A 27,500-nucleotide genomic window follows, 5' to 3' on the forward strand; every position below is an offset into this window, starting at 1 on the left:
TTTTTCCTCCAATTATAATTTTTTCCTCCAATTATATATATTTTTCCTCCAATTATAATTTTTTCCTCCAATTATAAATATTTTTTCCTCCAATTATATATTTTTTCCTCCAATTATAATTTTTTCCTCCAATTATATATATTTTTTCCTCCAATTATAATTTTTTCCTCCAATTATATATATTTTTTCCTCCAATTATAATTTTTTCCTCCAATCATATTTTTTTCCTCCAATTATAATTTTTTCCTCCAATTATATATATTTTTTCCTCCAATTATAATTTTTTCCTCCAATTATATATATTTTTTCCTCCAATTATAATTTTTTCCTCCAATTATATATATTTTTTCCTCCAATTATAATTTTTTCCTCCAATTATATATTTTTTCCTCCAATTATATATTTTTTCCTCCAATTATATATTTTTTACTCCAATTATATATTTTTTCCTCCAATTCCATATTTTTTCCTCCAATTATATATTTTTTACTCCAATTACATATTTTTTCCTCCAATTATATATATTTTTTCCTCCAATTATAATTTTTTCCTCCAATTATACTTTTTTCCTCCAATTATATATTTTTTCCTCCAATTATATATTTTTTTTCCTCCAATTATATATGTTTCCTCCAATTATATATTTTTTCCTCCAAATCCATATTTTTTCCAATTATATATTTTTTCCTCCAATTATATATATTTTTTCCTCCAATTATAATTTTTTCCTCCAATTATATATATTTTTTCCTCCAATTATAATTTTTTCCTCCAATTATATATATTTTTTCCTCCAATTATAATTTTTTCCTCCAATTATATATTTTTTCCTCCAATTATAAAAAAAATTTTCTCCAATTATAATTTTTTCCTCCAATTATATATTTTTTCCTCCAATTCCATATTTTTTCCTCCAATTATATATTTTTTCCTCCAATTATATTTTTTTCCTCCAATTATATATTTTTTTCCTCCAATTATATATTTTTTCCTCCAATTATATATATTTTCCTCCAATTATATATATTTCTTCCTCCAATTATAATTTTTTCCTCCCATTATATATTTTTTCCTCCAATTATATATATTTTTCCCTCCAATTATAATTTTTTCCTCCAATTATATATTTTTTTCCTCCAATTCCATATTTTTTCCTCCAATTATATATTTTTTCCCTCCAATTCCATATTTTTTCCTCCAATGATATATTTTTTCCTCCAATTATATATTTTTTTCCTCTTCAAATTATATATTTTTTCCTCTTTTCAAATTAATTACTTTTTCCTTTTCCAATTACATATTTTTTTCCTTTTAAACCAATTACATATTTTTTCATCTTCAAATTATATATATTCAATTTATTTTCCTTTTTCAAATTACATATATTTTCCTTTTAAACTAATTACATATGTTTTTCATCTTCAAATTATATATATCCAATTTATTCTCCTTTTTCAAATTACATATATTTTCCTTTTAAACCAATTACGTTTTTTCATCTTCAAATTATATATATTCCTTGATTTTCCCTTTTCAAATTATATATATTTTTCATTTTAAACCAATTACATATATTTTTTCCTCTTCAAATTATATATAATCCTTTATTTTCCCTTTTTCAAATTACATACATTCATTTTTAAAACAATTACATATATTTTTCCTCTTCAAATTATATAGAGTTCCTTTTTTAAATGAATTACATATATAGTTTTCCTCTTCAAATTATATATATTCAACTTATTTTCCATTTTAAAATTACATATATTCCTTTTTAAAGCAATTACATTCAAAATTACACTTCTAGTATTATATTATGGATTACATATTGCCTTGTATTTCTCTTGTGTAATTACTTTCTATATAACTGGCAAAAATTGTGTCTGGGATTACATATTCTGTTATTTGTGTTATTCTCTCTCTCTCTCTCTCTCTCTCTCTCTCTCTCTCTCTCTCTCTCTCTCTCTCTCTCTCTCTCTCTCTTCAAATTATATATATTGCCTTAAAACTAATTACAACTTTTTTCCTATACAAATTACATATATTTTCCTTTCTAAACCAATTACTTACATATCCAATTACACTTTCAAGGCCCAATTACATATCCCATTATCCTTCTGAGTATATATATAATGGATTACACACATTACATATATAGTTTTTCCTTTACAAATTACATATTTATTCCTTTCCAGACCAATTACAACACAAGATCCAATTACATACTTTCTCCAACTCCAATTACACTTTCCAGACCAAATTACATATTCCAGGGAGGGAGAGAAACAGGGAGATAAACAGAGGAGGAGATAAGGAGAGGAAGGAAGGAAGGAAGGAAGGAAGGGAGGAGATACGGAGGGAAGGGAGGAGGAGGAAGGAAGGAAGGGAGAGAAAGAAAAGGGAGGGAAAGGAAGGGAGGAAGGAAGGAAGAGAGAAACAGAGAAGGGAGGAGATAAGGAGGGAAGGGAGGAGGAAGGAAGGAAGGAAGGGAGAGAAAGAGAAAGAAAAGGGAGGGGAAAGGAAGGAAGGAAGGAAGGAAGGAAGGAAGGAAGGGAGAGAGAGAGAAAGAGAAGGGAGGGGAAAGGGAGGAACCAGAGAAGGCCTACACAGACACACACACACGCACTGCATAGGCCTACCCCCTTATGTAATCAATTATTTATATATAACAACAAAAATGTGTCAAAACCACTTCTAGTAAATATATAATGGATTACATATTGCATTATTAGGCTGTGTAATTAATTTCTATATAACTACAATAAAATGGTGTCTGGCTTAAGTAATTATTAATATATTTGGAGTTACATAGATTATTTGTGTTATGATTCTCTCTCTCTCTCTCTCTCTCTCTCTCTCTCTCTCTCTCTCTCTCTCTCTCTCTCTCTCTCTCTCATTAGTTTTGTTAGGTATATAATTTCTATATAACTACAAAAAAATGATGTTTGGTTTATGTAATTATCAGTATAGTTCAAGTTACATATTATATTGCTTGTGTTATCTCTCTCTCTCTCTCTCTCTCTCTCTCTCTCTCTCTCTCTCTCTCTCTCGCTATGGTGTGTCAAGGCTGCCCAGCGCTGAGGGGGGCTTCAAAACAGCATTCCAATACCGTCTGGACAGCGAACCAAAAAGGGGAGCCTTCCCTGAACCAAAAAGGGGAGCCTTCCCTGAACCAAGAAAGGGAGCCTTCCCTGAACCAAGAAAGGGAGCCTTCCCTGAACCAAGAAGGGGAGCCTTCCCTGAACCAAGAAGGGGAGCCTTCCCTGAACCAAGAAGGGGAGCCTTCCCTGAACCAAGAAGGGGAGCCTTCCCTGAACCAAGAAGGGGAGCCTTCCCTGAACCAAGAAGGGGAGCCTTCCCTCGCTGACTTGATGAGAAGTACGGTTGACTCACCCTCAAACGTGCATTTTGGAGGACTCTACCGGTGTGCCGGGGCGCTGTAGGAGGCGAGGGAGAGAGAGAGAGAGAGCTTACAGTAACAGTGGGGGGCGAGTGTCCCTTCCCAGCCCCGCAGTAGATGAATCAGTGATGTCTTTTCTGAACAATCTCAATGGTATCTCTCACCACTCTCTCTCTCTCTCTCTCTCTCTCTCTCTCTCTCTCTCTCTGTGTAATTATAAGTCCTGTAAGCTATGTAATTACTGTTATTTGGTTATATATCACTAGTAATTAAAATATATGTAATTGGTGGATGATGGGAAGGGTTAAATCTCACTGGTGGATGCTGGGAAGGGTCAAATCTTACTGGTGGATGCTGGGAAGGGTCAAATCTTACTGGTGGATGCTGGGAAGGGTCAAATCTTACTGGTGGATGCTGGGAAGGGTCAAATCTCACTGGTGGATGCTGGGAAGGGTCAAATCTTACTGGTGGATGCTGGGAAGGGTCAAATCTTACTGGTGGATGCTGGGAAGGGTCAAATCTTACTGGTGGATGCTGGGAAGGGTCAAATCTTACTGGTGGATGCTGGGAAGGGTCAAATCTTACTGGTGGATGCTGGGAAAGGTCAAATCTTACTGGTGGATGCTGAGAAGGGTTAAATCTTACTGGTGGATGCTGGGAAGGGTCAAATCTTACTGGTGGATGCTGGGAAGGGTCAAATCTCACTGGTGGATGCTGGGAAGGGTCAAATCTTACTGGTGGATGCTGGGAAGGGTCAAATCTTACTGGTGGATGCTGGGAAAGGTCAAATCTTACTGGTGGATGCTGGGAAGGGTCAAATCTTACTGGTGGATGCTGGGAAAAGGTTGAATCTTACATCTAAAATACTAATTCTAATTTATATATAGAGCTGTTGATGTGTGTGTGTGTGTGTGTGTGTGTGCGTATAGAAAAGCATACATACTATTTGGTATACATGGTTTTAAAAGTACACATGCACTCAAAAATGCTTGTGTGTGTGTGTGTGTGTGTGTGTGTGTGTGTGTGTGTGTGTGTGTGTCTCTCTCTCTCACAGACACACTCTCTCTCCTCCTCCTCCTCCTCTTCTTCTTCTTCTTAAACTCCTTGTCTTAACTTCTTCTCTCCCTCCTCCTCCTCCTCCTCCTCCTCTTCCTCCTCCTCCTTAGTCAATCTCAAGGAGGTGACCCGCCCTGAACTCACCCCAGGGGCCAGAGTTCCCCGGTGGCCTATCCTCCTCCTCCTCCATGCTCCTCCTCCGTGCCTCCTCCTCCTCCTCCTCCTCAAAATGGGACTGCACATGCTCCTCAAACCTGTGGAAGAAGTGGAGGGGTAAGAATGTGGATCAAGTATACCATAAGGAAATAGGGTACAAAATTGTTTAAATAATGTGGAAAAATTTCGACCCGAGAGAATATATATATGTAATTCTTAAAGGAAAAATTATATATGTAATGTGTGTAATCCATTATATAGACTCAGAAAGGTAATGGGATATGTAATTGGACCTGGAAAGTGTAATTTGAGATAGATAATTGCTTAAGAAAGGAGAATATGTGTAATTTGTATGGGAGAAAAGTATGTAATTTGGAGAGAGAGAGAGAGAGAGAGAGAGAGATGACAGAATATATAATCACAGACACCATTTTTGAGAATTATATAGAAGGGCAATATATGTAATTTTGAGAGAGAGAGAGAGAGAGAGAGAGAGAGAGAGAGTAACATAAATAACAGAATATGTAATCCTAGACCCCATTTTTGAGAATTACATAGAAAGTAATTACACAAGAAAGATACAATGCAATATATAATCCATTAAATTATACTAAAAGTGTAATTCTGAATGTAACTGGCTTAAAAAGGAACTATATATGTAATTCTAAAATGGAAAATAATTGAATATATGTAATTTGAAGCAGGGGAAAATGTGTAATTGGTTTTAAGTCTATATAGTTTAAATCACCCCCCTATTTCAATAATGGGCTCTCTTCCTCCCCTTAGGGCTCAAAAATGGCCCTTTCCAGCACCTGTGAGCATCTTGGGACCCGCGCTGGATTTACGGATAAGGTTTTGCAGCCTCGCCACTAATGGATATGGATATGTATTGAGCTGCAAACAAGAGCTCACACACACATCCTCCCCCTCCTCTTACCTGGAGAGCACTGAGGGTGTGTGTCTTACGAGGGCGGCTATATGCTATAAGGCACTTGGTTTTAGCGAATCTTACGAGACACGGTTGGATTTATATTTTATGGGTCTTTTGAGCGAATGGGGGCCAGCTCTATTCCCTCCCTCCCTCCCTTCCTTCCTTCTCTTCTCCTCCTCCTCCTCCTGTCTCTCTCTCCATGGTCTTCCTTCCTTCCTTCCATCCTCCTCCTCCCTGTCTCTCTCTCTCTCTCTGCCCTTCCTTCCTTCTCTTCTCCTCCTCCTCCTCCTGTTTCTCTCTCCATGGTCTTCCTTCCTTCCCTCCTCCTCCTCCTCCCTGTCTCTCTCTCTCTCCCTGCCCTTCCTTCCTTCTCTCTCCTACACACCAAAACCTTGCTCTCATTTCCCTTCCGTCCCTCCTCCTCCTCCTCCTCCTCTCTCCCTGCCCTCTCCTCCTCCCTGTCTCTCTCTCTCTCTCTCTCTCTCTCTCTCTCTCTCTCTCTCTCTCTCTCTCTCTCTCTCTCCTCCTCCTCCTCTCTCTCTCTCTCTCTCTCTTTCTCCCTCTCTCTCTCCTTCCTTCCTCCTCCTCCTCCTCCTCCTCCTCCTTCCTTCTCTCCTACACCAAACCCTTCTTCTCCTTCCTCCTCCTCCTCCTCCTCTTCCTCCTCCTCCTCTCCTCTCCCTCCTCCTCCTCCTCCTTCCTTCTCTCCCTTCCTTCCTCCTTCTCCTCCTCCTTCCTTCTCTCTCTACACACCAAACCCTTCTTCTCATTTCCCTTCCTTCCCTCCTCCTCCTCCTCCTCATCTCTCTCTCTCCCTGCCCTCCCTTCCTTCCCTCCTTCTCCTCCTCCTCTCTCTCTCTCTCTCCCTGCCCTCCCTTCCTTCCCTCCTTCTCCTCCTCCTTCCTTCTCTCTCCTACACACCAAACCCTTCTTCTCATTTCCCTTCCTTCCCTCCTCCTCCTCCTCCTCCTCCTCCTCTCTCTCTCCTGCCCTCCCTTCCTTCCCTCCTCCTCCTCCTCCTTCCTTCTCTCACCTACACAACAAACACTTCTTCTTATTTGAGTTCCTTCCATCCTCCTCCTCCTCCTCCTCCTCCTCCTCCTCTCTCTCTCTCCCTGCCCTCCCTTCCTTCCCTCCTCCTCCTCCTCCTTCCTTCTCTCTCCTACACACCAAACCCTTCTTCTCATTTCCCTTCCTTCCCTCCTCCTCCACCTCCGCCTCCTCTCCTCTCTCTCTCTCCCTCCCTTCCTCCTCCTCCTCCTCTTCCTTCCTTCTCTCTCCTACACACCAAACCCTTCTTCTCATTTCCCTTCCTTCCCTCCTCCTCCTCCTCCTCCTCCTCCTCCTCTCTCTCTCTCCCTGCCTCCCTTCCTTCCTCCTCCTCCTCCTCCTTCTCTCCCTACACCAAACCTTTCTCATTTCCCTTCCTTCCCTCCTCCTCCTCCTCTCTTTCCCTCTCCCTGCCCTCTCTTCCCTCCTCCTCCTCCTCCTCCTCCTCCTCCTCCTCCCCCACACTCACTTTTCTCGACAGTTGCGCTGGAAGGCCTGGGAGCACACGGGGCAGACATGTTCCAGGTGGGAGTTGATGTGTTCCTCCAGCAGCCTCAGGGTACCCAGGGGGAAACACAGACTACACAGGGGGCAGTCCAGCAGCGGGGGGGACGAGGGGCTGGTGCCGGGGCTGAGGTGGGGCTGGGGGAGTACCCTGGGGGAAGAGAAGAGGGGTTAGAGTTAGGTTAGAGAGAGAGAGAGAGAGAGAGAGAGAGAGAGAGAGAGAGAGAGAGAGAGAGAGAGAGAAAACAGACTGAGATAGAGAATGAGATAAACACACACACACACACACACACACACACAACCCCCAAAAAATTAATAAAAAAAAATAAAATCGCATTAAACCCAAAAAACAAACAAAATACGAAAAACAAACAAACGAACGAACGCACAAACACTCACCCGGCACCCTGTTGTTGTTGTTGTTGTTGATATTGTTGCTGCGGAATTTGACGGGGCTGCGAGGCTGACCCCAAAGCAACCGTCGGATTACCATCGCTATCTGTGCTGTGGTAGTCCTCCTCTTCCTCTGAGTCATGTGGCGGAAGACCAGGAAGAGGAGGAAGAAGAGGAGGTGCCGTCGGAAGAGCCACAGCGGAGGAGGAGGAGGAGGAAGAGGAGGAGGAGGTTGCAGAGTGCGAGAATTGGCTCAAAACAGCTGCTTGCCTTGCCATGGGTGTTGATTCTGGGAGTAACGGAGGTGGGAGCCCCGTAGCCATGCCCTGGGGTGGACACGGGTGACTGGGGACCTGCGGGTGGTAGTACTGGACACGCGGGGCTGGTATGGGGTCTGTGGGCTGCGTCGTCTGGGCTGAATTTGCCGTAACGCTCCCCGAATGCGAGTCTTGCATGTGTGTTGTTCGGGATACCCTTTGATGGTTTGCGGTGGACTGGTTGACTGTAGGGGGCTGTGGTGGGGTCTGGGGTGTAGCTGCGGCCTGGCTCGGTCTATGGGGGCCGGGTGAGCGCTCCGGTAGAAACACTGGGGCGGTGGGAGCAGCCGGCAAGAAGGTGTTTCCGTACAGAACTGGGTCCGATGTGGTGGTTTCCGGAGGGGTAACTTCGGACTCCTCCCCCTCCTCCACTTGGGTTTCCTCCGCCTCTCCGTTCGCTCCAGGCCTCCGTGCATCTCTCTCCGGCTCCTCCGCGGTCGCTCCATCCCTCCCGGCGCTCTCCTTCTCCTCCAATTGATGTTTGAGCGAGAGGATCTGCTGGGAGAGCTCACGGACAATATCCTCCATTTTCTTGTTCACTGCCTCACTTAGCTGCTGCGTCGTCTGGGAGCAACAGGACTGGGTGAGGATGGTTGGTGCTTCTTCCTCCTCCCCCTCGTCTTCCTCTTCCTCCTCCTCTTCTCCTCCTCCCTCCTCCATGTTGGCGCAGACCCAGGAGGCAGTGGAGGTGGTCATGTCTGCGTTTTTCTGTTGTTTTGTTGAGATGGTGTTGGTGTCTGTGTCCAGGCTGCTGATGCTGGCCTGGGGGTGGGAGGGGAGGGGGTAGAGGGGGTAGAGGAGGGAGGGGTTAGTCTCTCTTATAGCTGTACAATCACTGCCTAATCTACTTATCTACTACCAAAAAATTGATTCATGATTAGTCAGACACACACACACACACACGATTTTTAGCTACCATGGTTTCGGAAACAGATCCCGCCTCACACACACACACACACACACACACACACACCTCTCCCCTGCTCCTCATCCTTTTGACTTTCTTGACCAGCTTAAGGTTGGTCAACGCCAAGGTCTGGTACTCTGCCTTGGCCGCCTGTAGACGAGCACTAAGGTCACAGGCGATGGTCTCCGCTGCCTCTCGCCCACTCCTGTCACTCCGCTGTGGGGGGGGGAGAGAGAGAGAGAAGGAGAGAGAGAGAGAGAGAAAATAATAATGATAATAGTTTATTTCTCCTCCTCCTCCTCCTCTTCATTCCTTTTCTTCTCCTCCTCCTCCTCCTCCTCCTCCTCTTCCTTCCTTTTCTCCTCCTCCTCCTCCTCCTCCTCTTCCTTCCTTCTCTTCTCTTCTCTTCTCCTCCTCCTCCTCCTCTTCCTTCCTTGTCTTCTCCTCCTCCTCCTCCTCCTCTTCCTTCCTTTTCTTCTCCTCCTCCTCCTCTTCCTTCCTTTTCTTCTCCTCTTCCTTCCTTTTCTTCTCCTCCTCCTCCTCTTCCTTCCTTTTCTTCTCCTCCTCCTCCTCCTCCTCTTCCTTCCTTTACTTCTCCTCCTCCTCCTCCTCTTCCTTCCTTCTCTTCTTCTCCTCCTCCTCTTCCTTCCTTTTCTCCTCCTCCTCCTCCTCTTCCTTCCTTTTCTTCTCCTCCTCCTCCTCCTCCTCTGCCTTCCTTTTCTCCTCCTCCTCCTCCTCCTCTTCCTTCCTTTTCTTCTCCTTCCTTTTCTTCTCCTCCTCCTCCTCCTCCTCTTCCTTCCTTTTCTTCTCCTCCTCCTCTCTTCCTTCCTTTTCTCCTCCTCCCTTCCTCCTCCTCCTCCTTCTTCTTCTTCTCCTCCTCCTCCTCCTCCTCTTCCTTCCTTTTCTCCTCCTCCTCCTCCTCTTCCTTCCTTTTCTTCTCCTCCTCCTCCTCCTCCTCCTCTTCCTTCCTTTTCTTCTTCTCCTCCTCCTCTTCCTTCCTTTACTTCTCCTCCTCCTCCTCTTCCTTCCTTTTCTTCTCCTCCTCCTCCTCCTCTTCCTTCCTTTTCTTCTCCTCCTCCTCCTCCTCTTCCTTCCTTTTCTTCTCCTCCTCCTCTTCCTTCCTTTTCTTCTCCTCCTCCTCCTCCTCCTCCTCTTCCTTCCTTTCCTTTTCTCCTCCTCCTCTTCATATAATTCCTTCCACAAATTACTTAAAAAAAAAAAAGAGAAAAAAACATACTTATAAACTCACTTACAATAACAATCCTCTTTTAAATGTCACCTCCACCTCCTCCTCCACCTCTTCCACGCACCTGCTCCTCCTCCAGGGATGCCAGACGGTCCTTCAGGTGGGCCAGATCCGCCTTCACAACGGACTCTCGCTCCATGTGGACTTTCTTCTCATCCAACAGGTCTTCCACTTAGCTCTCAGGGTGGGGTGTGGGCGGCATGATGGACCTTGATGGATAGAGGAGGAGAGGAGGTGGAGGAGAGTGGATGGGATGGGGGATGGAGGAAGGAATGAAGGGATGGGAAGGAAAAAGTAGTATTTAGTGTTATATATATATATCTCTCTCTCTCTCTCTCTCTCTCTCTCTCTCTCTCTCTCTCTCTCTCTCTCTCTCTCTCTCTCTCTCTCTCTCTCTCTCTTCCATTCTCAAAACATTCTCTCCTCCTCCTCCTTCCCTTCCTCCTCCTCCTCCTTCCCTTCCTCTTCCTCCTCCTCCTCCCCTTCCTCTTCCTCCTCCTCCTCCTCCTCCTCCTCCTCCTTACCAGCTCCTCCAATGTCTTCTCCAATTTCTCCTCCAGTGAGTAAGATTTCTTCCGACTTTCCTCCAATTCCTCCTGCCTGGAGATAAGTTCCTCCGTCACCTGTGGAGAGAAGGAGGGAAAGGTGAGGTAAGGAGGAGGAGGAGGAGGAAGAGGAGGAGGAGGAAGAGGAGGAGGAGGAGAGGAAGAAGAGGAGGAGGAGGAGGAGGAGGAGGAGAGGAAGAAGAGGAAGAAAAAATTATATATATATGAAATTGCTCTCTCTCTCTCTCTCTCTTGAAATCAGACATACTTTCTCTCTCTCTCTCTCTCTCTCTCTCTCTCTCAACGAAGCAGTGCGTGTCATCCGAACAAAAAACGAGTCACGGCCACGTCCCTCCACCCCGCCCGTGTAAATAGACGCCGTGCATCGCAACAAACCCGTAACCGTGATCCCGCAAGTACCACCACCTCTGTTACTAAGCCTCTAGATAACTTAAAATCCTTAGTTTTAATGCTGCGTAGCCTAAGAAACAAATTTGATGAACTGAGATGTCTTGCTTTAACAGAAAATTTTGACATAATTGCTATAAACATTTATATACACCACAAATATTGATTTAAGTTCCGAATACAACATAGATGGCTACAGACTCTTCAACAAAGATCGTGTAAACCGTGAAGCGGTGGCGTGCGCCCTGTCAAAAGCTATTTGCAACCCACTGACAAAACGGAAACGTTGAACATTTATTAGTGCGTCGCGTAAACATTAAAGTCAACTTAATATATCTGTCACCTACAGACCTCCGGGCAATCACTCGATGGCGACCTTGAAATGTACAGCGTCTTAAGGCAGTCACTTAATAACAGCGACTCACTGATATTAGGAGACTTTAACCTCCCCATATCGACTAGGCGACACTGTCAGAAGTAGAGTCACATAGAATGATCAATTTCTAGAAGAAAATTATCTAAGCCAAATGGTTTCTGAACCAACTCGACAAAATAATATACTCGACCTTGTTATATGACCCAAGATAACCTAATCAGTAGTGTCACGGTAGGAGAACACCTCGGTTCTTGCGATCATAAATTAGGTGTCATTAAAGCTCAATCATCAGTGACTGAAAATAAAGTAAAGGTGCCCAATTTCAAAAGAGCTAACCGTAGAAATCCGACAAAACTAACAGAAATACAACTGTCAGATAGCTGAGATCGTAGAGGAAGCCTGGCTAAGCCTTAAAAATCACTTACTCACTCAGCAGAACACATTACGTCCCCTTGTGAATTAACACTAATAAAAGCCCACCGTGGTTTAATAGCGAAATTAAACAATCAGTCAATGAATTGTTTTACAGGTTAAAGAAAGAACAAAGCCCGAGAACATTAGACTCTATAATAATGCCAGGCGCATTAAAAAGACTAGTAGGTCAGGCAAAGCGTAGATATGAAGAAAATATTGCAGCCAACTGTAAAATAACCCGAAATCTTTCTTCAGTTACATAAACAACAGAAAGGCGATCAAAAGTGGTATTGGACCTTTAACAAACAGCGACGGTGCACTAGTGACTGACAGCCAAACCTCTTAAACAATTACTTTTCCTCGTTGTTTAATACTAACAGTCTTCCTCTCGCTACCACCAACACCAGTACTATTGTAAATCTGGCATGCATTGCCTAACTTTGAAATAACAACCGATGAAGTCCAGCTCTCCATTCACTTAAAACAAATAAAGTCCTGGACCTGACAAAGTATATCAACTCTGCTGAAAGAAACAAAAGCGAAATACTCTCCTCCCTCACAACCGTATTCAATATGTCCTTGCGACAAGGCATCGTCCCTTCAGATTGGAAAAAGGCTAACGTGACACCGATTTTCAAGAAAGAGACAAAAAGTACCTACAGGCCCATTAGTCTAACCCGGTTGTGGGTAAGCTACTTGAGGGCATAATTAGAGACAAAATTGTGAATTACCTTGAAAGCCACTCATTGATTGGGGACTCACAACATGGCTTCGAAACAAAAGATCCTGCCTATCAAACCTATTAACCTTTTATAACGACCTCTTCACTGTTTATGGCGTAACCAAATCACTGGGCGTAGTCTATCTTGATTTCAAGCGTTTGATAAAGTCCGCATCATAAATTACTTTACAAATTAAAGCAAATAGGTATTGACGGTCAAGCAAACCAATGGATCGCGAATTGGTTGAGCAACAGACAACAAAGAGTGGTGATTGGCGGTTTAACTCAGAGTCCTCAGGGCTTTCCTTGGCCCAGTGCTCTTCATTATTTACATCAACGGCGTGGATGTTGGACTCAATAATCGCATTAGTAAATTTGCAACTTCTCACTGGCGAAGACAGGCAAAGCCTCCAAGAGGATTTGCACAAAATTTCAGCTTGGGATAGATATGCCCTTTAACGTAGACAAGTGCCAGGTCCTTCAAGTTGGAGCGAGGAATAAGAAGTTGAATCGAAATGCGGCGTTAAACTCAAAAGCGTTCAATGCGTCAAAGACTTGGGGGTCAAAATCGCGTCAAACCTCAAATTCTGTAATGCATCGATGCAGCAAATAAGCGAACAGAATGTTGGGCTTCATTAAAAGAAACTTTGTATTCAAGAATAAAGATGTAATACTCCGCTCTACAACAGTTTAGTCAGACCCCACTTGGAATATGCGGTACAGTTTGGTCTCCCCACCATGCAAAGGATATTGCTAAATTAGAAGGTGTTCAGCGTCAGACAGCGAATGGCAACGCAGTATCCCTTCCTTGCAACAAATCCTACGAAGAAAGGCTTTCTACCCTTAACATGTTCTCTCTTGCGCCTCGAGGAAAACTGATCGAATGTTTTAAAATACTTAATGGTTTCACGAATGTAGAGATCAACATTGTTTATGATCGATGACACTTTGCGAGGAACAATGGCGTAAAACTCAGATGTGAACAAGTAAATTCAGACTGCACCAAATTTTTCTTCACCAACGTTGTAGTGCGAGAATGGAATAAGCTTCCACCGTCAGTGGTCCAGTGTAACACGATTGACTCCTTCAAAAATAAGCTCGACCGTCACTTCCTTCAACTTAATATCAACTAGAGTAGAAATGCAACGTTTTGGAGTCTTCTGATTAATGTAAAATCACTTAGGTTTAAGGACAGACCACCAAGTCTGGACCATGGGGTCTGTGTGGTCTGATTTTCTATGTAAATCTATGTAAATCTCTCTCTCTCTCTCTCTCTCTCTCTCATTCCCAAACACACACACACACACACACACTCTTTCTCTCTCTCTCTCTCTCATTCCCAAACACACACACACACACACACACTCTCTCTCTCTCTCTCTCTCTCTCTCTCTCTCTCTCTCTCTCTCTCTCTCTCTCTCTCTCTCTCTCTCTCTCTCACCTCAGAATACTTCAAAGCCAGCGAGTTCTTTTCCTGCTGGTCATTTTCCGCGCTGGCCGTCCAGAAGGCAAGGTCCTTAATTGCCTTCTCCCTCTCTCCCTTGACCAGCTGCAGCTCCCCCTGGGCATCCTAAGGGAGGTCAAAGGGTTAAGGGAGAAGGTGTGCGAAGGGCGTCGGCAGGGAGCTTATAGGAAGGGAGATATGAGGGTGTGAAGTTGGGTTAGAAGGGAGGAAGGGAGGGAGCTTATAGGATAGGAGATGAGGGTGTGAATTTGGGTTAGAAGGGAGGAAGGGAGCAGTAGTAGTAGTAGTAGTAGTAATAGTAGTAGTAATAGTAGTAGTAGAAATAATAGTAGTTTTGTTGAGGTTTACGTTAAAATAGTCTCATTTTCCTTGTTTTGAGGATTTAATAGAAAATGAAGTGTTTTTATGGGTAGCTTAATTAATTGTGTGTGTGTGTACGTGTTTCTCTCTCTCTCTCTCTCTCTCTCTCTCTCTCTCTCTCGCTCTCACACACCTTAAGGGCCTTCTGCGTGAGGTCAAGGTCACCCTCCATCTTCTTCACCCTCAAGGTCATCTCCTCCAAGGACTTGCGGGAGGTCAAAGCAGACTCCTCCAATGATCGCTCTTTCTCTCCAATCTGTAGGGAGAGATGGAGGGGTTGGAGGAAAAGATGGAGGGGAGGGAAGGGAGGGAGGGATGGAGGGTTATTGAAGGAAGGAAGGGAAGGAGGTTGGAAAGGAAGGGAAGGGATGGGAAGGAAAGGAAGGGAGGAAAGGAAAGGGAAAGGGAGGGGAAGGGAGGAAAGGAAGGGAAGGGATGGGAAGGGATGGGAAGGGAAGGGAAGGGAAGGGAAGGGTTGGTCAGTCCTTGTTTTTCTTCTTCTTCCTCCTCCTCCTCCTCTTCTCTCTCTCTCTCTGTTTCCTCCTAATTCTTCTTCCTCTTCTTCCTCCTCCTCCTTCTTCTTTACCTCCTCCTCCTCCTCCTCCTCCTCCTTCCCTCCACTCACCTTGGCCACTCTCTCCTCCAAGGTAGCGATCTTCTCTCTCTCCCTGGTCAGTTTTCTCTCCGTCTCTCTCAGTCTTTCCTCCAGGTGACCTCTTTCCTCCACCACCTGTCCGACGCGACCCATCAATTCGCACTTTTCCGCTGTCTCCCTCTTCAGTTTGACCTCCAGTGCCTGTGGGAAGGGAACGGAAGGGAAGGGAAGGGATGGGAAGGGAAGGGAAGGGAAGGGGAGGGATGGGATGGTAAGGGTTGGGAAGGAGAGGGTTGGGATGGGAATGGAATGGAAGGGATGGGAAGGGAAGGGAAGGGATGGGATGGGAATGGAAGGGAAGGGATGGGATGGTATGGTAAGGGAAGGAGAGGGTTGAGAAGGAGAGGGATGGGAAGGGAAGGGAATGGAATGGAAGGGAAGGAAAGGGTTAGGAAGGGATGGGAAGGGAAGGGAAGGGAATGGAATGGAATGGAATGGAAGGGATGGGAAGGGAAGGGAGAGAAAAAAATTTAGTAATAATAACAATAATTAGTACAATATATGATCTTTTATGTCCTAAAGTTACATGAAAATCACATTGAAAACAGAAGCAAAAAATACGTTTAAGTTCACATTGAATGACTTTTGAGAGCACGATTAAAGTTTACCTAAAATTCTTGGACCCAGTGAAGGTACGATACGGTCAATTCTACATCAATACGACTTTTATGGGATCATGAATCACACATCAGAGGGTGCAAAAAGGATCAGACACCATCCCCCCCCTTATAAAAGCACTAATCGTTCAAAGGAAAGTGTGTTAGGGTGCGTATCTGTTGCAAGGTTGAATCAATACCCTTTAGACGCATAGCTATTGGGTGGGGAGTCCTCTGCCAGCCATCCTCTTCCTCCATACTGCCTTCTACAGTGTTAAATCTCCTCTTTTCTCTTGTTCCTAATCCTATTTCTATGTGTCCATCAACTGTAGATGTTTCTGTGAGCAGGTTCTACTTTTCATATCCATAACTGTGTCTATTGGGTGGAAGGCCTTTGTGTGTTAACCTCTTCTATATTGCCTTCTACAGTGTTAAATCTCCTCTTTTCTCTTGTTCCTAATCCTATTTCTATGTGTCCATCAACTGTAGATGTTTCTGTGAGCAGGTTCTACTTTTCATATCCATAACTGTGTCTATTGGGTGGAAGGCCTTTGTGTGTTAACCTCTTCTATATTGCCTTCTACAGTGTTAAATCTCCTCTTTTCTCTTGTTCCTAATCCTTTTTCTATGTGTTCATCTACTGTAGACATTTCTGTGAGCAGGTTCTACTTTTCATATCCATAACTGTGTTCCAAGACTGTTACGTGGGTTCCAAAAATCACCCTCAAGATTGATACATGTAAGGTTATTCAACATTTGCATAATTTAAGGTGGTTTGGACACATGAGGAGAACAACACATCCTGGGACATCCACTGGAGTTTGAGGTGGAGGGCAGGACTACCAGGGAGGACGTGGAGAGAGGTGGTGGAGGAAGATATGTGGAGGCTGAATGTTACGGAAGGAATAGCTGTGGATTGGCAACAGTGGAGGAGACTCAGAGCTCATCCACCCCCCCACCACCATAGGGAAGAAATGGATGTTAAACAGACCACTACTACTACTACTACTACTACTACTACTACTACTACTACTACTATTACTACCATTAAGTGATGTTGACAGAGGGTGAGCTGCTGGGTCTGCTCCTCCACTTTTTTCTCCATCTCTCCCTTTCTTTCCTCCGTTTCCTCCACTCTGGTTTGAAGTTTCTCTCTCTCCTCCGACAGCTGTGGAGAGAAGGGAAACGTACATACGCGCGCACATGTATATATACGTACATACATACATACATACACAATTTTTTTTTCAATTATTTCAATGTGTTTTTTTTTAATCTCTCTCTCTCTCTCTCTCTCTCTCTCTCTCTCTCTCTCTCTCTCTCTCTCTCTCTCTCTCTCACCTTAACGAGTCTCTCCTGTAACACACTCTCCTTGCTTCGTATGACAACCATCCCTTCATCCGCCGATCCGCCAGCCACCAGGTCCTCCTCCTCCACTCCGCAGACCTCCCGCCCCGCCGCCCCGACCCGGAGGAGCTGGAAGGGGCCGCTGACCCCGACGATCGCCCCAGAATGGGTCACATAGCAGAACTGAAAGAACTCTCCAGCGTTCTGTTCTCTCTGGAAACTGGAGGCTGTGGGGAGGAGGAGGAGGAGGAGGAGGAGGAGGAGGAGGAGGAGGAAGGGAATGGATGAGAAGGGAAGGGTTAGGAAGGGAGGAGGAGGAGGAGGAGGAGGGGAATGGATGAGAAGGGTTTGGAAGGGAAGGGAAGGGTTAGGAAGGAAAGGGAAGAGGAAGGGAATGGAAGAGGAGGAGGAGGAGGAAGAGGAGGAGGAGGAGGAGGAGGAGGAGGAAAGGGAAGAAAAAAATGTGGTTACTATTTTTTGTAACGTTGTAATGTGGAATCTCTCTCTCTCTCTCTCTCTCTCTCTCTCTCTCTCTCTCTCTCTCTCTCTCTCTCTCCCTTCCCTCCCTCCTCTCCCTTCCCCCCACAACCCCTCCCCTCTCTCTCTCTCTCTCTCTCTTTCCCTCCCTTCCCTCCCTCCTCTCCCTATCCCCCACAACCCCTCTCTCTCTCTCTCTCTCTCTCTCTCCCTCTCTCTCTCTCTCCCTTCCTTCCCTTCCCTCGATAACAACAACCCCTCCCTCTCTCTTTCTCTCTTTCCCTCCCTTCCTCCCCTTCCCCCACCCCCTCTCTCTCTCTCTCTTTCCTCCCTCCTCCTCCCTCCTCCTATCCCCACAACCCCTCCCTCTCCTCTCTCTCTCTCTTCCTCCTCCTTCCTCCCTCCTCTCCCTATCCCCCACAACCCACCCACCCTCTCTCTCTCTCTCTCACTGACCCCAGAACCCCAAAACTTACCCTTAAAAACCACAGTTAGCGGAAGATTGTGTTGTCGCTGGTGTGGAGTCGGCACGGGCGCCCAGAGGTAGTCCACATAGTCCTGGATAGTCCCAAACCCGACCTTGTACAGAGCCACCCGATCGGACGACTCGGGGGTGACCTGTGACCCGAGATAGTAGGTCACAGGTATGTCGCTGTCCAAATAATAGTTCGGCTGGAGCTTGTGGAACTGGACCTGTGGGGTGGAAGCGGTGGAGTGAGGGGTGGAGGAGGTGGAGGAAGTTATAAGAAGGGAGGAAGGAAGGAAGGAGGAGGAGGAGGAGAAATGTAATGTTTTTTCAATGTTGTTGTTTTTGTTCTTCCTCCTCCTCCTCCTCCTGCTTCTTCTTCTTCTTCTTCCTCCTCCTCCTTCTTCTTCCTCATTTATGTATCTTCCTGTTTTCCTTTGATTTCCTCTTCCTCCTCCTCCTCCTCCTCCTCTTCCTGTATCTATTACCCTGTCTTCTCTTCCTCCTCCTCCTCCTCCTCCTCTTCTTCCTTTCTCTTCTTCTTCTTCTTCTTCTTCCTCCTCCTCCTCCTCTCCTCCTCCTTCCTTCCTTCCTCTTCCTGTCTATCTATTACCCTGTCTTCTTCTCTTCCTCCTCCTCCTCCTCCACCTACCTTGCTATGTGTCTCCATGGCGGCAGAGGAGATGCGGAGATCAGCTGAGTGGAGGAAACTGGTGGAGAGGTTGGTCTCCTCCTCCTCCTCCTCTCCTCTTCCTCCTCCTCTTGCTAGGCTTCCGTCTTCTGCTACCACCAAGTCAACCTGTGGGGAAGAGAGAAGATGAGGAGGAGGAGGAGGAGGAAGGAAAACACACACACACACACACACACACACACACACACACACAAACACACTCACCAGGCTCTCAGGGATTATGCTGAAGTCGGATGCGATGCTGACCTCATCCACCTCCCGCTGTCTCTGGCGGTTGGCGGCTGACGCGGCGGCCAGGCTGGGGGCGGACTGGGGCTGCTGGCTGCTGGGGAGGGACATGGGGGAAGCCTGGGGAGAGGGGGAGAGGGGGTGGTTAGGTTAGGTTGGGAGAGAGACAGAGAGAGAGAGAGAGAGAGAGAGAGAGAGAGAGAGAGAGAGAGAGAGAGAGAGAGAGGGGGGGGGGGGTAGTATATTAAGTTCTGGGTGCAATTTCAAATATTTACAAAAAAACAAACAATCAAGGCAATCAACACAAAACAAACAAAATTAATCCAAAAAATGTAAAACAAAAACAATCAAAATATATATATATACGCCCCCCCGCCCCCCCCCTCCCCCCAGCGCCCCCCTTACCATGGTCCCCTAATGACACTTAATAAGTCTTGTCCACCTGGTCACTCACACCTGTGCAGGAGGCGAAGGAAACACAAATTAAACAAGGTAAGCAAAGAACAAAAGAGGAAAGGGAAAACATTATGGGATGATTGACAACAGGGAGTGATGAGCCCAAGCCCCTCTTGACTACAGTAGGGTAGGGTGATTAGGGGGTCTTCATTAGGGTAGGGTGATTAGGGGGTCTTCATTAGGGTAGGGTGATTAGGGGGGGGTCTTCATTAGGGTAGGGTGATTGGGGGGTCAAGGCTCCCCCTCTGCCCTATAGAAGGTCAGTACAGGATTAAGAAGGATCATTTTCTTATATTGCCAGGTCAAGTCGTCTGGCTGTAGTGGTACCCCTGTCTGACAGCACCCTTGTTCTGTCTGTCTGTCTGTCTGGCTGTAGTGGTACCCCTGTCTGCCAGCACCCTTGTAACGTCTGTCTGTCTGTCTGGCTGTAGTGGTACCCCTGTCTGCCAGCACCCTTGTAACGTCTGTCTGTCTGTCTGGCTGTAGTGGTACCCCTGTCTGCCAGCACCCTTGTTCTGTCTGTCTGTCTGTCTGGCTGTGGTGGTACCCCTGTCTGCCAGCACCCTTGTAACGTCTGTCTGTCTGTCTGTCTGTCTGTCTACGCATATCACTTCAATCCACATTCCTGCCGTTCCTGTCATTCCTGTATCACTCCCGTACTATTCCTGTTCGGTGTCTGTCTACCGGTACGATTCCTGTCTTACTGTACAATCACTCTCGTTCTGTCCGTCTGTCTGTCTGTCTACGCATATCACTTCAATCCACATTCCTACCGTTCCTGTCATTCCTGTATCACTCCCGTACTATTCCTGTTCGGTGTCTGTCTACCGGTACGATTCCTGTCTTACTGTACAATCACTCTCGTTCTGTCCGTCTCAATACGCGTATCACTCTCGTCTCATGTACTCCTGTATCATCCCCGTTTTCTATAACTATGATGACGTCACAGCAAACTACTCCCTTATTTAACCCTTTTTCACCCTTTTCACACATTTATCACGCTATTTAAGGGTACAGAGACTTACCCCAACCCTTTATCTACCCTTAGGTCGCCATGGACGGCCTTAGACAGCGATAGATAAGGAGAAATAATGAAAAATAATAGATCGTTCTCAAGGGTATGAGTCACTGGGGAAATGGTGGGGTCATATTTAAACCCCTTTTTCGCCCTTTGAACCCATTTATCAGGCTATCTAAGGGTACAGAGACTTACCTGAACCCTTTATCTACCCTTAGGTCGCCATGGAGGGCCTTAGACAGCGATAGATAAGGAGAAATAATGAAAAATAATAGATCGTTCTCAAGGGTATGAGTCACTGGGGAAATGGTGGGGTCATATTTAAACCCCTTTTTCGCCCTTTGAACCCATTTATCACGCTATTTAAGGGTACCTGGACCTACCTCAACCCTTTAACTACCCTTAGGTCGCCATGGAGGGCCTTAGAGAGCTTTAATTAAGGTAAAATAAGGAAAAATAAAGGAGGATGTCTACAGCGTCACACGGGGATGGGCTGGTCACAAGGATACTAGCCCCTTATTTAACCCCTTTTTTCGCCCTTTTCACACATTTGTCAGTCTATTTAAGGGTACCAAGACTTACCCCAACCCTTTAACTACCCTTAGGTCGCCATGGAGGGCCTTAGAGTGCTTTAATTAAGGTAAAATAAGGAAAAATATGGAAGGATTCTACTCACGTCTGACTCGACTTACGCCATCGTCCAGATAAACAATGTGCGCAGGGCTGCCAACCTCTCCGATGACCCTTGGTATTTTTTCTTATTTTCCTGTTATTTTCCTGGATTTTCTTCTTCCTCTGCTTATTTTCCGGTGTTTTTTATCCTCTTAATTCTTTTTACTCTTTGTTTGTTCTTAATTTTCCTTTCCTTCTTAATTTTCCTTCTATTTCGTCATATTTTCCTTATTTTCCTGTTTTTTCCTTCTTCCTGTATTTGTTTTCCCCTTTTTTCATCCTTTCTTCTTTTTCCTCTTCGTTTTTGTCCTTTATTTTCCTTTCCTTCATAATTTTCCTTCTATTTCGTCATATTTTCCTTATTTTCCTGGATTTTCTTCTTCCTCTGCTTATTTTCCGGTGTTTTTTTTATCCTCCTTATTCTTTTTCCTCTTTGTTTGTCCTTTATTTTGTTTCCTTTCTTCATTTTCCTTCTATTTCGTCATATTTTCCTTATTTTCCTGGATTTTCTTCTTCCTCTGCTTATTTTCCGGTGTTTTTTATCCTTTTAATTCTTTTTTCCTCTTTGTTTGTACTTTATTTTGTTTCCTTTCTTCATTTTCCTTCTATTTCGTCATATTTTTCTTGTTTTCCTGTTATTTTCCTGGATTTTCTTCTTCCTCTGCTTATTTTCCGGTGTTTTTTATCCTCTTAATTCTTTTTCCTCTTTGTTTGTCCTTTATTTTCCTTTCCTTCTTAATTTTCCTTCTATTTCGTCATATTTTCCTTATTTTCCTGTTTTTTTCCTTCTTCCTGTATTTGTTTTCCCCTTTTTCATCCTTTCTTATTTTTCCTCTTCGTTTTTGTCCTTTATTTTCCTTTCCTTCTTAATTTTCCTTCTATTTCGTCATATTTTCCTTATTTTCCTGGTTTTTTCCTTCTTCCTGTATTTGTTTTCCCTTTTTTCATCCTCTTTTTTTGTTTTTCTTCTTTGTTTTCCTTTATTTTCCTTCTTTTCTTCATTTTCCTTCTATTTCGTCATATATTTTCCCTTATTTTCCTGATTTTTTCCTTCTTCCTGTATTTGTTTTCCCTTATTTCATCCTCTTTTTTTGTTTTTCTTCTTTGTTTTCCTTTATTTTCCTTCTTTTCTTCATTTTCCTTCTATTTCGTCATATTTTCATTATTTTCCTGATTTTTTCCTTCTTCCTGTATTTGTTTTTCGCATTTTTCATCCTCTTTTTTTGTTTTTCTTCTTTGTTTTCCTTTATTTTCCTTCTTTTCTTCATTTTCCTTCTATTCCGTCATATTTTCCTTATTTTCCTGATTTTTTCCTTCTTCCTGTATTTGTTTTTCGCATTTTTCATCCTCTTTTTTTGTTTTCTTCTTTGTTTGTCCTTTATTTTCCTTTCCTTCTATTTCGTCATATTTTCCAATCAATCATATTTTCCTTATTTTTCCTGTTTATTTTCCTGCTTTCCTTCCTCCTGTAGATTCGTTGTCCGTTCTTTTCCTTCCTTCTTTTCCCTGTTCGTGTTTGTTCTTTATTTTCCTTTCCTTCTTAATTTTCCTTCTATTTCGTCATATTTTCCTTATTTTCCTCTATCTGATATGTTTTGATATGGTAGATATTTTTGTCCTTGATATGGGAGAATATACGTCTACCCACCGCTGTTAAGTAACGTATATGAGCGTTATTGTTTTATAATTTGTGAATATAAAGCTTAAATATATATAGCACTCAAATCACTCTTTTAATATTAATTATGGTGATATTTGCCTTATCTGTCATCTCAGCGTCTCCCTTCCTCTCTATCCCTCTCTTAAGGGGGTCGTGTTCTGCTCCCCAAGCGGTGGCTGAGTGGTAGCGTGCTGGGCCCACATTCACCGCGTGATGGACGACGCGGGTTCGAATCCGTCTCTACTACCTGGGATTTTTCAGTCACCGCCGAGTGGCTTAAAACTACCCACATGCTGTCCTGAAGACCACCCATCAACCCGGACTATAGAGGGCCGTGGCTGAGTGGTAGCGTGCTGGGCCTACATTCACCGCGCGCGTGATGGACGACGCGGGTTCGAATCCGTCTCTACCACCTGGGATTTTTCAGTCACCGCCGAGTGGCTTAAAACTACCCACATGCTGTCCTGAAGACCACCATCAACCCGGACTCTAGAGGGCGGTGGCTGAGTGGTAGCGTGCTGGGCCTACATCTACCGCGTGATGGACGACGCTGGTTCGAATCCCGCCGAGTGGCTTAAAACTACCCACATGCTGTCCTGAAGACCACCCATCAACCCGGACTCTAGAGGAAACCGTCCAGTGAATCGAGGAGTTCCGGGGGGCAGCATGAGCCAAGAGAAGATGGCGCCACTATAAACACTTGCCTGCGCCATGACGGGCTGGGGCCGACCACCAGCTAGGCCCCTGAAGAAAGACTACCGGCGCTATAGGCGGGGACATCAAAGAAAAAAAGGAAAAAAAAAACTGAGGTGGTGGGGTTCATCGCACTCTACCACCCTGCCGAGATTATACCCGGTCGCTCATTGTCGTAATCGTCGGACCACGCGTGCGCTGTGACGATACTTTTTTGAGTGTGTGTACATGCCTGCAACAATAGACTGTATCGAGGGAGAGGAGGAAAAAAACAGGAAAAAAATATTAGCAGGTATTTGGGTGACATGGAAAAGGGAGAAAAGTTAGAAATTTGACGATGAAAATGAGGAAAAAATGAAGGAGATTGAAAATACTTGTTGGAAGGACTGGAAATGAAAAAAAGAAAAAGAAAATATTAGCAAGTATTTGGGTGACATGGAAAAGGGAGAAAAGTTAGAAATTTGACGATGAAAATGAGGAAAAAATGAAGGAGATTGAAAATACTTGTTGGAAGGACTGGAAATGAAAAAAAGAAAAAGAAAATATTAGGAGCTATATTTGGGTGACATGGAAAAGGGAGAAAAGTAAGAAATTTGACGATGAAAATGAAAAAAACAGGAAAAAAATATTAGCAGATTCATCTCTCATTATGTAGAAGATATTTTTTCAAGGTATTTCTCCATATATCCCTTTTTTTCATATAGACCATAATTACCCATGATAAAAAGCACTAATTGACTTCATTAAGGATATTTTTACATGTATTTTGGCTTCTTATAATCATTTTACATATACAGAGTGGCCCAAAATGTTAAGTCATGCACTACAGGGAGTATACAATTTGATTAGAAGTCCTTCCTTCCTTCCTCTTCTCTCCCTTCTCTGTTTCTCTCCCTTCCTCCCTTTTCTGTTTCTCTCCCTTCCTCTCTCCTCCCTACGGTGCGTGAATTTTTCGCCACCCTGTAGACAATGACTAATGTTTATGTATCCGGGAGGGTTGGTAAGCCTGTCCGTTAGATACCAAGGGATCCTTATCTCAATTCACTAATCTCGTATCTTTAATCAGCCTTGGTATTCTTTATTTTGTCACTCTATTGGCCTCTTCAGCTGTGTATCTTATCTCTATATCTTATGTTGTTTTTTTCTATAATAATCTATTTATTTAATTATGAGCAGGAGATGGAGGAGGAGGAGGAGGAGGAGATAAAAGGAGGAGGAGGAGGAGGAGGAGGAAGATAAGGAAGAAGGATGAACGAAAGAGGAATAAGAGGAGGAGGAGGAGGAGGAGGAAGAGATAATAAAGAGGAATTAAGAAAGAGAGAAGATAGAGAGAGGAAGAACAGGAGGAGGAGGAGGAGGAAGGAGGAAGGGAAACAATGATAAGAGGAAGAGGAAGAAGGAAGAGGTATAAAAGGAGGAGGAGGAGGAGGAGGAGGAGAAGAATAAAAGAGAGAGAGAGAGAGAGAATAATAATAATAATAATAATAATAATAATAATAATAATAATAATAATAATAATAGAGGGTAATTATATTCAATTAATGGAACAATCTTTTTTAATATTTATTCTGTACAAAGGTTATTAAGAAATTCACTCCGGAAATAATAATAATAATAATAATAATAATAATAATAATAATAATAATAATAATAATAAGTAAAGAAAATATAGAAAAGCCATTTTTTTTCTTTCTTTTTTTTTCTTTCTATTAAACAAGGTAAGAAAAGATAGTCAGTGAGTTTTTGTTTGTTTTTGTTTTCCTTGTTTATATTTTCTCCATTTTCTTGACTTATTTTCTTTGATTATTTTCTTGATTTTCTTGAACACATTTTCTTTATTTTCTTGATTTTCTTGAACACATTTTCTTTATTTTCTTTATTTTCTTGAATGCATTTTCTTGATTTTCTTTATTTTCTTGAACATATTTTCTTTATTTTCTTGAACACATTTTCTTTATTTTCTTTATTTTCTTGAATGCATTTTCTTGATTTTCTTTATTTTCTTGAACATATTTTCTTTATTTTCTTGAACACATTTTCTTTATTTTCTTTATTTTCTTGAATGCATTTTCTTGATTTTCTTTATTTTCTTGAACATATTTTCTTTATTTTCTTGAACACATTTTCTTTATTTTCTTGAACACATTTTCTTTATTTTCTTGAACACATTTTCTTTGTTTGTTTCTTTATCTTGTTTCAATTCACTTATTTTCTTGTTTACTTTCTTATTTTCTCAATCATTTTCTTGCCCATTTTCTTTGTTTAACTTGATTGTTTTTGTCTATTTTTTTCTTATCCTTTCTTGTTTATTTTGTTTTTCTTCATTATATTTTCTTTCTTTCTTATTTTTCAGTCTTTTCCATTTTCTTTTTTTTGTTGATTGTTGATTTTCTTTAATTTTCTTGTTTATTTTTTCTTGATTTTCTTGTTTATTTATTATTTTTTTATTAACTGATTATTTCTTGATTTTTGTTTATTTTCTTTGATTTTCTTGAATTTCTTTGTTTATTTTCTTGATTTTCTTTGATTTTCTTGTTTTTTTCTTTATATTGAAAAACAAAAACAAAAAAACAACAAAAAAAACAATGGAGGCAGCGGCAGCAGCGAAGGGCAACCAACCAACAAACGAACACACACACAAACACAAACAAACGCACAAACAAACAAATAATAATAATAATAATAATAATAATAATAATAATAATAATAATAATAATAATAATAATAATAATAATAATAATAAATTTGTTAAGATGAAAAGCCAAAATTTTTTTCTTCTATATAAAATTCTTCCTCCTCCTCCTCCTTCTCTTCTTCTTCTTCTTCCTCTTCCTCTTCTTCTTCTTCTTCTATCTGGAGTGTGTGTGTGTGTGTGTGTGTGTGTGTGTGTGTGTGTGTGTGTGTGTGTGTGTGTGTGTGTTTATGTGTGTGTGTGTGTGTGTGTGTGTTTAAAAAATTGCTAGGGTGGTTGAGAGAGAGAGAGAGAGAGAGAGAGCGAATAAGAGGAAAACAGACATGCATACTCTCTCTCTCTCTCTCTCTCTCTCTCTCTCTCTCTCTCTCTCTCACACACACATACCCCCCACTCTCTCTCTCTCTCTCTCTCTCTCTCTCTCACTATCTCACTATCTCACATTAAAGCTTGAGAGAGGAGAGATATTTCACTTTACAGGAGAGAGAGAGCGAGAGCCTTTCCAAGCTTTGAGCGAGACTCTCTCTAACTCGCTCTAACACAAGCTTGGCCTCTTCCTCGCTCACTAAGGAGGAGGAGGAGGAGGAGGAAGAGGAGGAGGGGGTAGAAGTATCAGTAGTAGTAGTATCAGTAGTAGTAGTAGTAGTAGTAGTAGTAGTAGTAGTAGTAGAAATAGTAGAAATAGCTTTGTGTTTTTTCTCTAATTCTTCCTCCAATTTCTGCAGGTGACCCGTTATGGAGGAAAGGTAGGAAGATACCTCCGTGATTACCTCCGGCTGTGGAGAGAAAACGAGAGAGAGAGAGAGAGAGAGAGAGAGAGAATTCAATTAGTTTCATTTCTATATTATTAATTTTCTTCTTCTTCTTCTTCTTCCTCCTCCTCCTCCTCCTCCTCTTCCTCTTCCTTTTAATTATTCCATCTATTAATTTCTTCTCCTCATCCTCCTCCTTCTTCTATCTTCTTCCTCCTCCTCCTCCTTCAATCTTCCTCTTCCTCCTCCTCCTCTTCCTTCAATCTTTCTCTTCCTCCTCCTCCTCCTCCTTCAATCTTCCTCTTCATCCTCCTCCTCCTCCTCCTTCAATCTTTATCTTCCTCCTCCTTCTCCTCCTATATTTCTCTTCCTCCTCCTCCTCTTCCTTATTCTATTCTTCCTCCTCCTTCTCCTTCAATCTTCTTCCTCTTCCTCCTCTTCCTTCCTTCCTTTCTATCCTCCTCCTCCTCTTCCTTCCTTCCATCTCCTTATTCAAACCTTACATCAACCCCTCCCCCCTACCCACTCCCCCACCCCCTTCAACTCACCATAGCCACACTCTCCTTCCGCTTCTTATTCCGCTTGGCTGCCTGCTGCTTGAGGGGGCGGAGCAGGCACACGGCACACCCCAGGAAGACACACGCGGCCCCCACCGTTTGGCACAGATGGTGGAGTCTAGCGAGGGCGCGGGTATTGGTGTTTGGAGTCACGTTTGGAGGTGTTTGGATATCCTGGAGAGCCTCGTGGTGGAGCTGGAAGGCCGAGTCCGTGATTTCCCGTGTTTTTTTCAGTGTTTCTCCCGTTTCCTGGGTGTGTGGATCTGTGTGGAGGAGGTGGAGAGGTGGAGG

The 27,500-nt window shown here is 43.3% G+C and overlaps 2 protein-coding genes across 2 annotated transcripts in view; both read right to left on the reverse strand.

Annotated features, from left to right (window-relative positions):
• Positions 1-2,828: 2,828 nt before the first annotated feature.
• On the reverse strand, positions 2,829-20,928 carry LOC126988595 (tax1-binding protein 1 homolog). The gene is given in 18 exon segments (XM_050846938.1): positions 2,829-3,437; positions 4,601-4,710; positions 7,063-7,248; positions 7,497-8,569; positions 8,781-8,930; positions 10,025-10,145; positions 10,147-10,178; positions 10,482-10,583; positions 13,866-13,994; positions 14,383-14,505; positions 14,875-15,045; positions 16,546-16,668; positions 16,842-17,074; positions 17,801-18,017; positions 18,443-18,589; positions 18,686-18,829; positions 19,115-19,165; positions 20,860-20,928. Coding segments are annotated over 17 exon segments (3,450 nt in total). The 5' UTR covers positions 19,118-19,165; positions 20,860-20,928; the 3' UTR covers positions 2,829-3,051.
• Positions 20,929-26,292: 5,364 nt separating this feature from the next.
• Positions 26,293-27,500, reverse strand: part of LOC126988596 (N-alpha-acetyltransferase 25, NatB auxiliary subunit-like) — a 20,503-nt gene continuing 19,295 nt past the window's right edge. Inside the window, exons 16-17 of the mRNA XM_050846939.1 lie at positions 27,201-27,472; positions 26,293-26,676 (exon numbers count right to left, since the gene is read on the reverse strand). Of these exons, the coding sequence (XP_050702896.1) occupies positions 26,344-26,676; positions 27,201-27,472 (605 nt within the window). The 3' untranslated portion in view covers positions 26,293-26,343. The remainder of the gene's footprint in view (positions 26,677-27,200; positions 27,473-27,500) is intronic.

Source organism: Eriocheir sinensis, chromosome 69 (assembly GCF_024679095.1).
Source record: "Eriocheir sinensis breed Jianghai 21 chromosome 69, ASM2467909v1, whole genome shotgun sequence".
Lineage (NCBI taxonomy): Eukaryota > Metazoa > Arthropoda > Malacostraca > Decapoda > Varunidae > Eriocheir > Eriocheir sinensis.